Here is a 16,651-nt window from a genome sequence, read left to right on the forward strand (position 1 = left end):
ATGTTCCTTTTATGTTTCTTTTAAGCTAATCTTCACCTACAGTTGTAAATTCTTGTTAAATGATCATTTTTCTGAAAGCCTTTGCAATTAGTGGAGCTCCCTAGCCATTGCTTTCAGATTAAAAGCAAGACTGTAAAGAGGATTCACAGTGAAGATGTCCAAAATGTAAGTGTTCAAAAGACCTGTACCTCAGGCAACACCTTCTGCCTGCATTAAACAAATATTGCCTATATATTTCTCCGTTTGCATTACTAGAATCTCATTACTGTAGTATTAAACCCTTGTGAGCTACATGGTTTTAGTTAATGCCACCAAGCCAAAGCTTGCTTAATCTCTCGTGTGTTGCTTGTTCAGCATTTACAAATAACACTTCACGTGGTTGTTTTATGTTCTACATTTTATGACAGATAGTGTGCAACTGCTGGTAGGAATCTGAGTGCTGAAGATGGTGGCTCTGGAATTTGGTTATTAAATATATAGTAGTGATAATATAGATCCCTGTTATTCTTGGATTGCTGTACATGGCTTTCACTGATGGTCAGGTACACTTGACATTTAGTGAAAGAGGTCTTGCATGATGGTTTTTAGCTAATAAATTGCTAACCACTTTCACAGTCAGCAAGGGAATCCCTCATTCCCTTAAATATCCAAGTCTTCAATGTAAGAGCCACATTTCTTAATTTGTCTAGACTGTAGGGCTGTGTAATCCCAATACTGACTGCACTGATGTTCTGATATTATAGTTATATGTCACTAGGCATAATAAAAATATTAAAATGCAAATAATGTGGGAGGAAAACATTATCCTAATTTAAACCAACTTGTTAGCTCTAGCACTGACTTTCTCGGTAGATGAATTATGGTAGACATTAAACGTGGAAGTAACTACTGTCATCTTCAGTAAGTAGAGTGCAGACTGTAGAAATAAAGCTGTCATAAACTTCACATAGATTAGAATGCATCCACACGATCCTTGAGAATGATCAATGACAGAAAGCTGACATCTGAGAATCCAGTGCCTACCAGATTTGTTACTCGGTCTTCCCATTTTGTCAATCTGATAATGAAATGTTTCTTGTCTTTGCAAGACTACTTTGCCTGAAGTGGCAAAAAAAAATGCATAAGAAGCATGCACCTCATATTAGATGTCTTCTGAAGTAAATTCTATTTGCTTAAGTTTAAAATTTATGAGTAACTAAAAATATGAACACATTATATTCCCAAAGTACATGCTGTGGACATACAGTATCCTAGCTGTTTTCCTCAGCAAGGGTTCAGGCCTTCCTTTTTGTGAAGGGTGGTGCTAAATAAAGTCTAGTCTTCACAATGATAATCAGAAATTAATGTACTGACTTTTTGAGCTGGATTAGTTAAACTGCATTGAACTCCAGGTGGATTCTCATTCAGAATCAAACTAGTCTTTGTTCAATGTAGCCTACTTAATTTTCAAAATAAATTAAAGCAAATGGAATTAAAACTGCTTCAGTAAAGTATGTCTACACATAGGCTCAGTGTAATTTTACCAATTTACACTGAATTCACATCTTAAATTCAGAATTAGTTTGCCTTAAAGGCGTGAGAATATAAGCAGGAGTAGACTGGAAAGATTTTACTAGCTGGTGATGAACACTGAGCCTGCCCACCTTAGATGTTCAAAGAACCTTTAGCTTCCTCAACAAAACATGGATAAATGATACTTCCTTTTTTTTTTTTTTTTTAATTTTTCTGAGATCTCTCTAACAATGAAAGCACATCTCTGGGGAAAAAAAGAAAAAAAAATCTGCATCAGACATTGCATATCCAAGTTTCTGTACCACATTTCCTGGTGTAACTTCACTTAGCAGGCACATATATTATACGATAAGTTTATTAAATCTTTGCCATCTTAAGCAAGGCAAGGTTGATAAGGAAAGGGAAAGTTCTGTAGCAGACAAACTGGTGTATATGAGGGAAGTAAAGGCAAGGGAAAGGTGAGACAACTAACTGTAAATTACCAATACTGATGCTGAATGGAAAGTGTTCTGTGCCACTTAGAAGCACTGTGTGGTTTGTGTACCTCAGTCACTTGTACGCTTTTGGAAAAAACTTAAAATGTCTGTGGTGCTTGTTTGAGCAAAGCCAAATTGCTACTGTTCTGTATTCTGCCCATCGCTAATTTATATTAATATTCTACATCCATTTAAGAGAATAAGATGTGCCTTAAAAGTTATTTGTGTCCTTGAATGTAACTGACTGTGAGTGTTCCATAATTTACAGTAATACAAGATACTATTGATGTCTCTCAGGATATTTTCTCACCAGCCAGTCAAGATTTTTTTAACTCTGAGCTGCTTGGAATGATATCATTAATCTGACTAGGTGACTGCAATATCCTGGGTAATCCTGCGTGATGAAGAGCTACTGCAGTCCTTTGAGATGGGTGGCAAGACCGTTTTGTACAGGGTAATAAAGTGTCTGGAAAGGAGTAGTAATGATACAGCTGAGAAGTAGCAGGTGTGAAGAATAGCTTATCTAAAACACAGGCTTAGTCATATCTCTGCAGATGCAGTTGTCAGTTCTTTTATATTTCCTCATTAAAATTCTGTGATTTGGTGAAGGATTCACCATGGCTCTTGGGCCTTACTGGTACAGCAAAACAGAAAAGAAACAGGTTGCAAGCTATCTGTGTAGACTGCTGTAGCATTTCCAATCCCAGAATATCTTACACAAAAAATGTATGTCTTCAGTCTATCATTTTGTCTATGAAGGAAGGCGAAGACTTTGGAGTCTGTATCAAGGAGATCTGTGTCTAATGCCATAGCTACCTGGTCACAGGGATCACTGCCCTCACATAAATCCTTACTGGAGACAGGTGGGCTGATGTTGTAAACGTGTAGTGTGTTCTTTTTTACATATAGGGAAAGCAAGAGTGGTAAAAATCTGTGCTGGGTTTGTGTGTAGTGAGGGAGGGGGCTACAGCAGTGGCCCCTGTGAGAAGCTTCTCAGTGGTCCCCCAGCTCCAAGTCGGGCCCACCTCTGGCCAGGGCCGAGCCAATGAACGATGGCTGTGCCTCTGCAATAACGTATTTAAGAAGCAGAACCTGGGAGGAGGAGTGGGGACTTTTGAGAAGGAATTGGGAGGAGGACACCTATGCAAACACGGAGGTCAGTGGAAGAAAAGAGGAGGAGGAGGAGGAGGGGGAGGAAGGAGGGGAGGTGCGCTGGTGCAGGGACTCCCCTGCAGCCCATGGTGAGAGGGCAGGCTGTGCCCCTGCAGCCCGTGGAGGTCACCGGTGGAGCAGATGCCCACCTGCAGCCCGTGGAGGACCCCACACGGAGCAGGTGGCTGTGCCTGAAGAAGGCTGGGACTCTGAGGGAATCCCCTCTGTTGTAGTTTGGTGCTGGGAGGACTGCAACACGCAGGAGGGACCCATGCCGGAGCAGCTCAGGAAGGGCTGCAGCCCAGGGGAAGGACTCACATGGGAGAAAGTTCATGGAGGACTGTCTGCCGTGAGAGGGACCTCAGGCTAGAACAGGGGAAGAATTCGAGGAGCCCTCACCCTGAGGAGGAAGGAGTGGCAGCACTGACTGCACCCCCCATTCCCTGCCCCCTGCACTACTGGCAGGGAGTTGTTAGAGAAGTCAGAAACAAAACTGAGCTGGGGAAGAAGGGAGGGGTGGGGGGAAGGCGTTTCTAAGATGTGGTAATGCCTCTCACTGTCCTACTCTGTTAAGTGTTGTTGTTGTTAGTGTTTGAATTAAATTGATGTTCTTTTTTCTTCCCCTAATGAGTCTGTCTTTTACCTCTGATCATAATGGGTGAGTCACCCCTACCTGTCCTTATCTTGATTCCAGAGCCTTTTCCTTTATTTTCTCTCTCCCATGCCTGAGGGGGAAGGGGTGAGCGAGCAGCTGTGTGGTGCTCAGTTGCACTTTGGGCTCAAACCAGGACAACATCTCAGTTTATTCCAGTGTCTGAGAGTCTATTCTTTTGAGGCTACAAAACTGGCTGATCTCTGTGACCTGAGTGGACACAACAACTTTGGTCTAAAGGCCACGTCCCTTTTGACATAGCAAGATGAAGCATATGAGCAGAGGCTGTTCATAAAAATAAAGGCTGCAGGATCAGAACTTCAGAGGCAAGCTCTTTATCCAAGGGGGAAACCTCACCTTGTTTACATGAAAATAAATTTTGCTAGGCTTTCATGTGGTGCCCTTAATGTGACTCCAGATGCCATATGAGTAATATGTTGGAAACCACATCATTGCCATGTTTTGTTGATCCAGGATTATTAACAATGTCCTCATTCCACATTATTTATTTCAGATCACCAGACTAGCTCTGATGTTAACTTGTCAAATATCAGAGGAGCATCAGAAAAAACAGGCTTTGATTTTAAAACAGAGGTACTTTCTGAAACCTTAGAAACTAATGAGCAGTCAATATTGGTGCTTCCAGGAAGAATATCATGTGAGGTAAGGTTTTTGGATGCTAAAATCTTTAGGGTAACAGTCAATGTTTCTTCTCGCTGCAATCTCATTCATACTATAACAGTTTTGAAAACTGTTTTGAAAGCAGATAAGGGGCTAAAATGAGAGTGCATTGAGACTGCAGTGGGATTTATTGTGCTTTTGTTTCATTTAAAATACTGTTTTAAAACATTGTTAGGTAAGCTGAATTTAAAATACTGCATTAATTCTGTCATTTATGTCAGTAAAATACTAGAGGATAACACTGAGATGGTATCATATTTTGATATTACGATTTTTTTGTACAAAGCTGTTGGTGAAGGAGCTTCGCTTCCAACTTACGTTTGCATTTGCATTTTACATTTCAGTATAATTCTCTGAAGGACTAATGGGAACATATTTTAATTTTATAGAACCCTGGTGAAATATTCATTTTGTTGAAAGATGAAATAGATGATGAAACTTTAGAAATAGAATTCATAGCAGATAATCAACGAATTAGGACACAGCCAGCCTCTTGGAATAAGAAGGTCAAGTACATGAAAGCCTTAGGTAAGAAAACATTCTTTACCTTTAAGCAAGCAGAAAATTTTGTACACTGTTCACTTTTTCTGATAAGTAGTTTCACTTCCCACTATTTTGTAGCTGTTTCCTGTACACGGCTTTTGCACACAGAACATTTATTAATAATGCAGAGAAGCAAGGCCTTGTGATTTATGGGAAACTAGGTTCTATTAGATTGTTTTTGTGTGGTTAAATGGCAGGTGGCAGACTTAAAATGTCATTGATTAGTCACAGATTAACATTCTTCAAAATCACTGCCATAAAATGCAAAGCTAATATTCTTTTCTTATTACTCTAATACTAAAATGATTCATTTTATATTTAATGCAGTAAATTTGGTTATACTTCTCTCTATAATTCTTACAGACTCAGGAAATAATTGATTTTCTTTGTTCATGTCCATGCCATTTATATATATGTATATATGTGTATATATAGGCTACAGTTTTCAACAGTGGCTTCTTGGAGCTATGTTTGGGTAATTCCGTGGCCTGATTTTCATCCTGAACACTGTCCTGAGACAATGGCCACATATGGTCTGAGAGTTCTTTATCACTGTGGTGGTGCAGAGTTTGTTTTTAGAGACTTAATTGGGAAGTGCATGGTCAAGATTAAACTTTCAACTATAACTGGATTTCATAGAAAGAAAGCTGAAATCCTAATTCAAGGATCTTAAAAGATTATTTCAGAATGACTCTGTGAGAACACTGTTGATCACAGGAAGGTTTCTATAGTGGACGAAGAAATAAAATATGAACAGTAAATGAAATATTACAAAAAAAATGGCAAAGAGCGGCAGCCCAGATTTGATTTTCTTTCTTCTGTCACTTGTATTTAATGCTTCTCTCTGAAGACTTTTTTCTGTTTTAAAACCTGGAAAAGTTGGAAGTTTTGGGGTACTCTTTTTTTAATAAAGGTCCAGCTGATCTGATAAGAAATTAAAAAAAAAAAACAAAACAAAACATTTGAGCAGTTTCCACTGAAGTGATTTAAGGTGATATTCTATTCATTTAGTTTCTTTGGCCCCTATTACACTTCTCCATTTTCAGGGTTGCCCATTTTTATTGCTTTTTTGTGGGCAGAGTTAGAATTTAAGAAAACCATGCTAGTACTGGTATGGTACAGCAGGATGCCTGGTGCTGTGAATACTAATGAATTATAAAATGCGCTCATAAAGAGGGCTCATGCTGCATACACAGAGCAAGTCATACTTAAGTAACAGACTGTACAAATGCCTCTTTCCTTTGCTTTTACTAGATAAACAACTGGAATGGAAGTAATTATACTGCAATTTCTGCAGCCTAGTTCAAATCCAATTTGGAGAACCTTGCCTGCAGTTAAGAAAAATGTTTCAAAAGATGAATAGCAATTCTACTATTTGTAATAAATGAACTTTTCCTTAATTTGTATGCATAAGGGAGCTGATGATAGGTCATCAGTCTATCAAAGGAAAGTTGAAAATCTGAAGCATACCATTTTCATCTTTCTAATTTGAAGCAATACAGTAGCTTTGTTTTATCCAGATTTACAGATATGTATTTTCTTTTGTCAGATTTTGTATGTTAGACTGAAAGACCTGCATAAAAAACTGACTACACTGAATCATCTGTGAAATTCAAATCCAGTTCATCCACTTCATGCATTTTCTGTGATATTTTCCTGTTCTTTCACTCATTCCCTGAGACCTGTGATCTGGGACTGTAAAATATTTTCAGCTACTGTTCTGATTTGTGTTTTATTAGATTTTCCTGCTGGCCCTGTATATGTAAATGTCTACTGCAAGGGAGTCATTAAGACCACAGCACAGATTGAGTACTATACTGCACTAGAGGAGATTGAGCACATTTTTAAGAAAGTGGTTGACCCAATAGCTTTCACTTGCCAGGTAAGCTGACTTCTGCATTTTTAATAAAAAAAAGTAGACTATAAGTGCCTGTATGAGCTAAGAGATTTTGATTGCACAGTAATGAGTAATGGCTCAATAATAGGCTCAGGATTACAGAGGCCTGTCTTTGAGATGCCTAGTTGTAAGTCAGTCAGGGAAGTGAAAACAAATTTTCTTTTTTTTTATTTTTGTTTAGAGTGATATAAACATCCTTTGTGCTATATGTGCCCAATGAACAACATCCTGCATTACAGAGGATGAAAATAATAAGAAACAGTAGTGATGCCCCTCTTCATGTAAAGTGTTCTTTTTAGTATGTTCTAAAACCAACAGAAGCAAGTAATCTAAAATCACATTGTATTTGGAGGATTATTACTCATTCACCAGAAAACGGGATTTTTCTGGCACAGTTTGTATGGAAGACAGTAAGTTGCTATTCATACAGAGTCCATTTACAGCTGCTGAATTATCATTCATGTGGTTTGCTGGTTGCCATGCAGATTCTTTGCATATATTTGGAAGAATTCAGGTTTTGAGCTGGGTTTCAAATCAGCACAGCAGGCTGCAGTGCTCTGCAGTATGTCCTTTGCCAATGGCACATACAAAATAATAAGAAAAGAAAGCATCTATTAAGAAAGGATGGAATCTCAAGTATCATTTGTTGAATGGTGGGTAGCCCAAGCAGACTTGTCATGATGTCTATATTGTAATTGCAAAGCCAGAACAAAAATAATAGTCTGTATTTCCAGTGCAGACAGTCTCATTTTCCTTTGACAAATCTACCTTATCTACCACCTAAGGCGTTATACTCATAACGAAAGGATTAATAAAAAATGATATATTGCATTATTAGTGTTCTATTAAGGATGGGGGTAGATTCCTTCAAAGTACAAGTCACTTCTGTTCTAAGAAAACAGGATGTTGCAGGAGAAAAATAGTGCAACTATAAGTACAAGTAAAGTCTTAAAATCTTTATAGTATCTATCATTCTTTAGCCTGTATTTTGAAGGACATAGAAGTAAGCTTCTAACAGTTTTCATTTAAAATTTTATGCATAACAAGTGTGTCATAATGATTAAAAAAAAATCATTAACATGGTAACCTAGATACCTACAACACACCTGATGTTTACACTAGAGATCTATTTGTGCTATTCAGGAGTTTGACCCTTCATTTAATCAGCATAACTAATATTTAGTAAAATACCTGCAATCCAAATTACATTCAAATGCAAAAATAATTCTGTGCAGAGCAATAGTGCACACCAGGAAAGACAGCTGCAGTGTTTTGACTGTCAGATATGTTTAACAGTTTTCTCACCTTTACTCATCTGGATAATAAATAAGATTTTAAATGAGGAGACACTGTTTGCCTGCTCTTAATTTTATTGTTTTGGCATCTGAAAAATTAATGCCAAGAAAATTTCTATAATCAGGTAAGTTTTAAAATCCACAAAATATCATGGCTGCTCTGTGGGAATGTATACTAATGGTAATTCATTTCTAAGTGTAAATATGTGTTGGAAGATTTATCTTCATATTTAATGGTACCTGCTGGGCCACAGAGTGGAGTACACTAACTAGCAAGGTAGCTTAATTATTTCCACAAACTTTTAAAATACTTTAATCTCTCATGTAAACCTGATTTAGTGTCAATAAGATATGTTGTAAAGATGCAATTTACAGAACATGATTTAATGTAGTCTTTAAAAATACGTTCACACAGGAAAAAAAAAAAAAAAAAACCAACAGACTTGATACCAATTAGAATTCCCATCAAGTATCAGGAGTAGTAGTAACTTTTATTTAACCAGGATAATTAAAACCTTTGAGACTATCAGCTTATTTGCCAAAGTATCCTGGGGCAACAATGGTTTATCTATGCAAAGTAACAATCAAACACAATGGGGAAGGAAAAAAATAGAAAAGCTTACAGAAGTTGTTGATCAAAGCCATATCGCTCTGTGATTCAAAGAAAAGTGCAAGATTTTTACAAATGCTTGCAATAAAGCCAAACAGATAAACAAAGCCCAACAAATAGGCTCACAGTATCCATTCCTTTTACTAATGGTCAGGTCAGTTCATACATCTTAGTGGGAGACCAGCAAAGTATGGTACTGCTGCACTTACAAATTCCTCTTTTTAGAGAAGAATTAAAGGTTAGCCATATTTTAGATTAAACATTTTAAGATTTTTACAAATCATGTTTTGGGGTGAAATTCTTTGCCACATCTGATAGACTAATTTTCTGTGTTCCAAATTTGTCTGAATTTAAAAAGCATTTACCAACATTAGCAAGGCATTTTAAACAAATAAATATTTAAAATGTAAGGAGATAAAGCGTAAATAATGAAATAAGTTTCTCTGCATACATTTTGAAAGAAAAAAGCCCTGAAATTTTATAGTAAAGTAGGAAGAGTTGGGATCATAATAGCTGAATCATAATGCTGAAGGAACTTGCTATCAAAATATACTAAGGATGTTGTTGGTTAAAGGCCGTGAATTTTTTTGTTTTCTCACTTTCCTATAATTCTACATTAAAGAAACTCTATTAGGGAGTTTATGTTCTTACCGTATCCTAGTGCACAGACTGATTTTAAGGTTCTTATAATTCATAATTGAACCTTTTCATATTTAATTGTTTACTCTTCATCAACTTCTTATTTCAACATTCTACTGCATTTACATGCTGTATTGATTTTTCTCGCAGTCTTTCTACCAAATACAACTGTTGATTCAATTATTTAGTGTTGGGGTTTCCTGGTAGAGATTTCTTCCGTTTTTTAAAAAAAAAAAAACAAAACACTAAGGTCATATCCTTATTACTGAAATTTACAGGTTCATGTTAGTTTGAGTGACTTAGAATATCTACAGAGATTCAGGAAGTCTTTATGATACACTTTGGTTGAATAATACTCCTATGATTCTGAGAGAGTTGTTATCTTAAAGGATGTTCTTATCATGGTCATCAAACAGGATTCCAGTTACAGTGTATATTGGAAAAGAAGAATGAAAATAAACTGCAGGCTTTTCTGTGAAAACTTGTAAGAAATAGCTATATGACTTATGTGGTGATATTATGTATATGCCTTTCCCTGATCCTCAGAGATACTTCCTTTGAAACTGTTTTTAATATTTCAATTTTCTAAACCACATCAGCAGCTGTTATTTTAAAATGTTTCTTTCTTTTTCTCTAAGTATGGTATCTCTCCATATTCTGTCACTGGCTAAAATTGTCAGAAATGCCTAAGTGATTTTTAAGCCTAACCCATTCTCTTTGGCAGAGGTAATCTAGATATTAAAGTGCATATAAAATACTGTCTGATATGTAAGAACTACTGAAGAAGTTCATCTTTATGTAAATGTAACCCTGTTAGTACTGCTAAAGCCAGTGTGAAATATGTTAGTTTACTGGCTCTGTATGCTGTGTCAGATGCACACCTTGGTTAGCAGCTAGTAAATAATGTAGATCATCTCATTCGCAAAAGTAGTAAAATATGTGCTTGGTCTCCTCCTTTTTCAAGGATGTTTTTGGAAGCCCAGGTGTGATGGTCAGCACTTGGGGCTTCTCTGTTGTTCACAGCTGTGTCCTGTTGCTCTGAAAATGGGGCAAGGGAATGCAGATATTGCCTACACCTGGGGAGGTGGTACTGAGCCAAGGACAAGCTCTGGGGCAGGTAGTAGCACTTGCAGAAGGACTAAAATTGAAGGGTTGAGCAGAGAGTGGTTGGCTGTACTTTGGAGAGCATGGGAAGAATTGCTTACAAATTCACTAGCTTAATTCTGAATGGTTCCTGAAAAGAACTTGATTGCCAGGACACAGGGAGAAAGTAGTGCTTTTGCTTCTTTTCTGTCATGTTATAAATCTTTATTCAGGTAAAACATGGACTTTCTCCTGATTGGCTCAGTGTTTCCTTGCAGTATGCTTAACTTTAAATACAGTTCTACTTCTGTTGGCTTTGGCGGAGCTTCAGCATGAACTTCAGGTGCGTAGTGTTGGTGGGTTTTCTTGGGAAGATTTCATGGGCTTCTACAGACCTGTGTAGGATACATCAGAATATGTAAATGCAGTCTATTTACAATATGTGAGTGCTCTGGAGTAGGAATGGGCAGTAGCGTAAAAGTCTCTGAACTGAATTCTATCTTGGGGGAGGTGTCCTTTATGTTGGTATGGAGCTGGCTAGTGTGGAGTGGTCCTATTGCTAGTTCTGTTTCACTGTTATTTCTGCGATTATTTTCATGTAAGTACTGGAACAGGTCCTCCTTTATGTGAGATAATAAGCATTAATGTGTACTTTCTTTTTAAAAATCAATGAACTAGATTTTCCTACTGTGTCTTTGTAGAATAGCAGAACAAAGCTACTTGTTATGGTTTAGTTAAGAAGATGGCTTGTTAAATCATTGTTTGGACCTTCCAATTTTAGATCCCTGGAGTAAGAGAGAAAATTTGACATGGAAAACTTGTAGCAAATTGCACTGTTAGCTCTTTATAAGAGGTGTATTGTGCCTGACTTGGAAAACATAGTAATTGTTAGGCTGGTTACTGGAAGGCTGGCTTGTTAAAGCATGTTAAAAATTTAGCTCTGATTTAATCTGTTCCCTTTGAGAGATCAGCCAGTCTAACTTTTGTCTCATCAGCTTGCAAAAGCTGAGCTAGCCTGATGTGGTTAAGCCATGCAACTGTTTATGGCCTTTCAAGTTTTGCTGCAAGTTCTTGAAGTTGTGCACTCCTTTTAATTTCAAGAGCTTCTTCCATCTCAGATTGTGAAACACTGTTTTATCCCATGTAAATTTGGTTGTCTGAGTGCAAAATAAGAGGTATACGCTCTTAAGGTACTCCTCTCCCAGATTTCTGCCTGAATAAAAGGGAAAAGGAAGAGTTCCTGCCTTAGCTTATATTAAAAAGCAGTGGAGCTTTGTAGGCAAAATTAGTGCTTCCTGAAAAGAGACTGTGGGTTGTTTATTTGGCTTTGATATACAAGACAGTCTGAAATGGATTCTGTCTGAAATTGCTTCTCAGGCATTTCAAGACATGGTAAGAGGCAGGTGTTGCTGGGGTGTGTATGCATTCATTTTCTTTTGAACAGAGGGCTAGACAGGTAACAAAATGTGTAAGGGGTGTCCCTGCCATTTTAAATAGAAATTAAAAATATTTCTTCAGGTTTAGTTTGTCTAGAAGCCCACCTATATGTTTATGCTCTTATTGCAATTCCTGCTATATACTTGCTTTAGTGAATACCAATAGTTTTGAGCCACTTTATGCAACAATATCTGCATATATGCTCATCTGAGCTAGTTCCTGTGTTTTATTTCTTACTCTAGATTGAACTCTATTAAAGTAGTACCAACGATGTTATCATATCTAAGAAGACCTACTTAGAATGAGCATAGTATGGTTTCCTAACTGAATTTTAATATTATTCCTCTTAATTTTTAAATATAATGTGGTTATTCATGTTGGGGAGGGGGGGAGTTGATAGCTATTTGGGAGGTTTTGCGTATCCTTTCTCAATTCACACTAAGTCTGATATTCAGATTAGATCTTTATTCCAGAACAAGCCTTAACAATTGTTTTTATAGGTGGAGTCTTTTAAACCTTATTGCTTTGATTATTGAGGACTAAATTATGTATTCATAATTACTGAATAGCAAATACAGATAATGTAATACGACAGTACAGAAAGGGTGAATTATAGTAAGGAATAGGTTACAAATTGCTATATATAATGGAATTTATGTATCATAATCAATATTGGAAAGGCCAGTATTATTTATGGGAAAAATAAACAATCTTATTGCTAGCTCCCTACCTGCAAAAACTTGTCTTCTAATTCTGAGTAGGATTTGGATGGAAATTATATCCTGCCTGTGTACTCAGTGTTTTCTGATCATGTCTCACCTTCTTACTCACTTTTAACGGCATCAGGAATTAAACTCCATGTTCCACCAGCAGACCCCTTCATCCTTTTTTCCTTCTGACAGTCACAGTTTCTTTTAAAGCTTATATGCTAAGTGCGGTTGCAGATTTTCCCTGTTAGTGATCCCTGAATTGTCTTGACCAGAAACAGTTCAGGTATGGGAAGGCAGACTTTAACACAGGGCTGCTGACATCTCAGCAGACTAAGCCAATAAATTCCTCCTGAGCATTTTTCTGCTGTGGATGAGCTCGTTTTGGTGCCCAGTGCAGCACAGGCTTGACTAGCACCATAGAACTTAATGTAAAATATCCTTACTGTTCAAATTTCTGTAGTCATGCTTCTCTTGTCACACCAAGCAAAGAAATATTTAATTATGGCTACCTTGAGAGCCATTAGGAATAGATCTTGGCCTTATGTCCAGAAAGAGGCAATCAAAAAAAGATCTCGTGGCAGTCAGTGAGGATTTCCCTTGTCTAGAGACTATGTATTTAATAGGAAGCTAATCTAACTGGTTGCTGTTTCTTAACTGTCAGATGTTACACCTTGGCTGATGGCACTGAAGATGTTTCCTACCTAGCAAAGTATGCAATCTTAACGTAAAGGTTTTGGGCAACAGAGAGCTACTGTAGTCTTTAAACTCCTCCTGAATTATTGCTGTAGTAAGACCTTGGATTTATTGGCATCTCACATCTGTCAGAATAGTTCCTGATTATTACACTGCATTGTTGTAAGCTAAATCAAGAGTTGATAAACACAAATCTTCCTGTCATTACCCTTCGTCCTGAAGTTTTTAATCGTGGCTAAACTTCATAAGTTAGAATACCTGTTTTTCTTCAGTTGGATCCTGTTGTCGTGATCCTTCTATATTAGAAAATCTCTTCTGTAGCTTTCAAAAACTATGCTGCTCTGAGAGTAAGTTTCTAATAATACTGTTTTGAGTAATTTGATTCACCAGCACTCTGAGGAAATGTTAAAAATACATAGGCAACAAATGCACTAATATTTTTATTTTTTATTTTAAACAGGCTTTTAAATTTTCTTCTGTAGAGAAGCTGGACAATGTTCTGACTTTGTTATTGAAAAGCAAAATATCTGCTTATGAATTCAGCACATTCCAAAGTGAAGAGCACCACCAACAAGCTAGTGAGTCACTTCTTGTATGCATTGACTTTTATTACTGATGCTATGGTTATTACTTATAAATGTTAATAAGACAATTTTTAAGTATTTAAAGCCACTAGTGAAATAGAAGAATCTACAATAAAGACAACATTACCAGGAAAAATAGTGCTGTAAAGCATTACTTCGTGACTCAGTACTATGTATTTATACTTTTCTGGATGTTTGATCAGCTTTGGATTAACTGCAAATTGTCAACTTTATAGCTGAGCAAATTTATACTTGCAGAGAAAATGGGCAATAAGAGACATAAAGAGGAGATGCCTGTACATGTATATTTTTTTATTAATTGCTCTTCTACAACAAAATTTAAATGTCACTTTCTCAAAGTTTGGTGACATAAAATGAAAATCAGAGAAATTTCTCTATCTGAAGAGAATGGATGGCTTTTGAACTTAGAACAGCACTAAACTTCTCCATTTACTTTAGTATCTATGCACTTAATAGTTTCCATTAATTCTGGCCAAAAGAAAATTATATCATTTTTAATTTTAGAAAACAGGCATCCCAGTGAGTTAAAATCGGATTTGTCTATAAAGTAGACACACTGGACACTATGCCCACAATTCAGTAGTGTATCAACAGAAGCTACTGTTCAGTACCAAATGGAGGGTCCTGGTTGAATTCATTAAGCACTTACTAAGGATTCAAATTGCTTTGCAATAAACTAGGAGTGTGATTATTTAGCTTGTTTTGAAAGCATCATTATGATGTTATTTCAGCTGTGTGTTAGACCTCAGGTTTGCTAAGAAAATATCTTTCCCTTCTGAAATATTTAAGAAAGATGTGTTTGAGTTGTTGCCTGACTCCTGTTTTGTGTACCTGGACTATGGTTTAGAGAGAAAATAAGCTCACTACAATGAACTACAACATAATACTTCTCATAAACAAATATGACAAGTTTTGAAAGTAACTCTACCGTGATCGCTGTCATGCTTCCTTTCCTTTTCAGTAAGGTTTCTTTGATGATGGAATTCACCCCTCTTTACTACATAAACGTGACTCCACTTGTATTCTAAAAATGAGCACCTGTCCTTGACATTTTCCTGTGCAAGACTGCAGGATGGGGGTGTGTAGGACCCATTAGAGTCATTCCCAATGTGAAATGTTAGTTCTGATGAACAAAAGACTTTCTGCTTCTCTAGCAACCAGTTAGATCTGGGCACATTTTTGAATATTGAGAATAATGCTTACCAACCTGCAGTCTCTCTCCAAAAGGCCTGTGCGGTTCAAGAGCAAGTTGAGTGCTTGTGAGCTTGAGCCAAGTAGTAACCTTTGTAAAACGAATTGATGTATAGCACAACAAGAAAGTACAAAGTTAGATGCCTAGATGCTTCATGAAAGAAAGATGTGGTTGCAGAGCTGGAAGCACTCGGAATGTAGGAGGCCTCGGCCCTGATCCCCTTTCTGTCTGAAAGGTATGTAAACCCATGGTTTTGACTGCCTATAAGAGCATCCCAAGCAGTCTTTAGACATAACGATTCTAATAGAGGATTAACATCTCCTTGTTCAGCCATTTTTGTAGGATTTTATTCCAAGCACCAATTTTTCTTCCAAAGACCAAATGTCAAAGAGTAAAAAACTAATGAAATACTTTGGAGAAGAAAACGAAGCTATCGGAAGAAAAGCTTTTTAGCATTAAGATGAGTAATTCCTGTATCTCTGAACAGGCAGATGAATCAGTCCTCATTTCATAATTCCTGCATGTGGTCAAAATAGGCAAACTTATGCCAGAAATCCAGTTGTTGGTTTCCAGGGGAAAAACAGACACTTTGCATTGAGACATACTTGGTTGAAACAGAGACATGTCAATAAGTCAGAATACAGATACACTTCTTCATGACTACCTGTATGTGATTCTATAGGATTCCTGCCCTCTTCCTATTAGATTTTTATTAGATTTGGTATCAAATGCTTAGTTCATAAAGCTTCTTTGAAAATGTAATTTTCCTCCAAAAGCTGCAGTGAATTTTTTGTGCATCTAGTATCTGATGGAGTGTACTTAATCTTCTGGATTTCCAGTCTGGCTGTAATATCTCTGGCTTAATAATAATACTTCTACCCAAAGGTAGATGCACTCATTGGAGGCTAGATGCTTTCAGATTAAAGTCGCACTCCTTTCAACCTAAACACTAAAAAAAGTTTGAATCCTTTTTAAACTTGATCCTTTGGAGACTGTTTCATGACTCCAGTTATGGACATGACTACAGGAGGTCAATCTTGAAGCATGAGGCATAGATTAGAGAAACCTTTCTCGGTATGATTTTATCTTGATGCATTATATTAACTTTATAGCTAGCACATCAGGTTATAGCTGATGAATTGCTGTACTTGAGAGTTCTCAATATGAACTCAAAGTGAACAGATAATGAAGATCTTGTTATTAATTTTATTGGATAACTAATGAATTGCATAGTTTGACTTCTCAAAGTGTACAGCTGTGTGATTAAGAACTTAGAAGTGTAAAACTAAATATAAAATCTAATAGGAAAAATGCACGTGATGTAATCAAATAAAAATGCAATGTGATGCTTCCCTATATGAACAGTGTTTTAGATGAAGACATCACCAGATGATATTGCTTACCTAATTTTTTCAAGAGCCACTCCCTCCCCCAGAATGGCTATTAAACAATTTATTAATATGATTAATACAGT

At 36.8% G+C, this 16,651-nt stretch overlaps 1 protein-coding gene across 4 annotated transcripts in view; it reads left to right on the forward strand.

The window, feature by feature from the left end:
* Positions 1 to 16,651, forward strand: part of BANK1 (B cell scaffold protein with ankyrin repeats 1) — a 155,178-nt gene that overhangs the window by 38,898 nt on the left and 99,629 nt on the right. For all 4 annotated transcript variants that reach the window (XM_042808398.1, XM_042808395.1, XM_042808394.1 and 1 more), the window contains 4 exons: positions 4,307 to 4,455; positions 4,863 to 5,001; positions 6,756 to 6,898; positions 13,841 to 13,958. In XM_042808398.1, coding sequence (XP_042664332.1) covers positions 4,307 to 4,455; positions 4,863 to 5,001; positions 6,756 to 6,898; positions 13,841 to 13,958 — 549 coding nt within the window. The remainder of the gene's footprint in view (positions 1 to 4,306; positions 4,456 to 4,862; positions 5,002 to 6,755; positions 6,899 to 13,840; positions 13,959 to 16,651) is intronic.

This window comes from Tyto alba, unplaced genomic scaffold (genome assembly GCF_018691265.1).
Source record: "Tyto alba isolate M040663 unplaced genomic scaffold, T.alba_DEE_v4.0 Super-Scaffold_6, whole genome shotgun sequence".
Taxonomy (NCBI): Eukaryota; Metazoa; Chordata; class Aves; order Strigiformes; family Tytonidae; genus Tyto; species Tyto alba.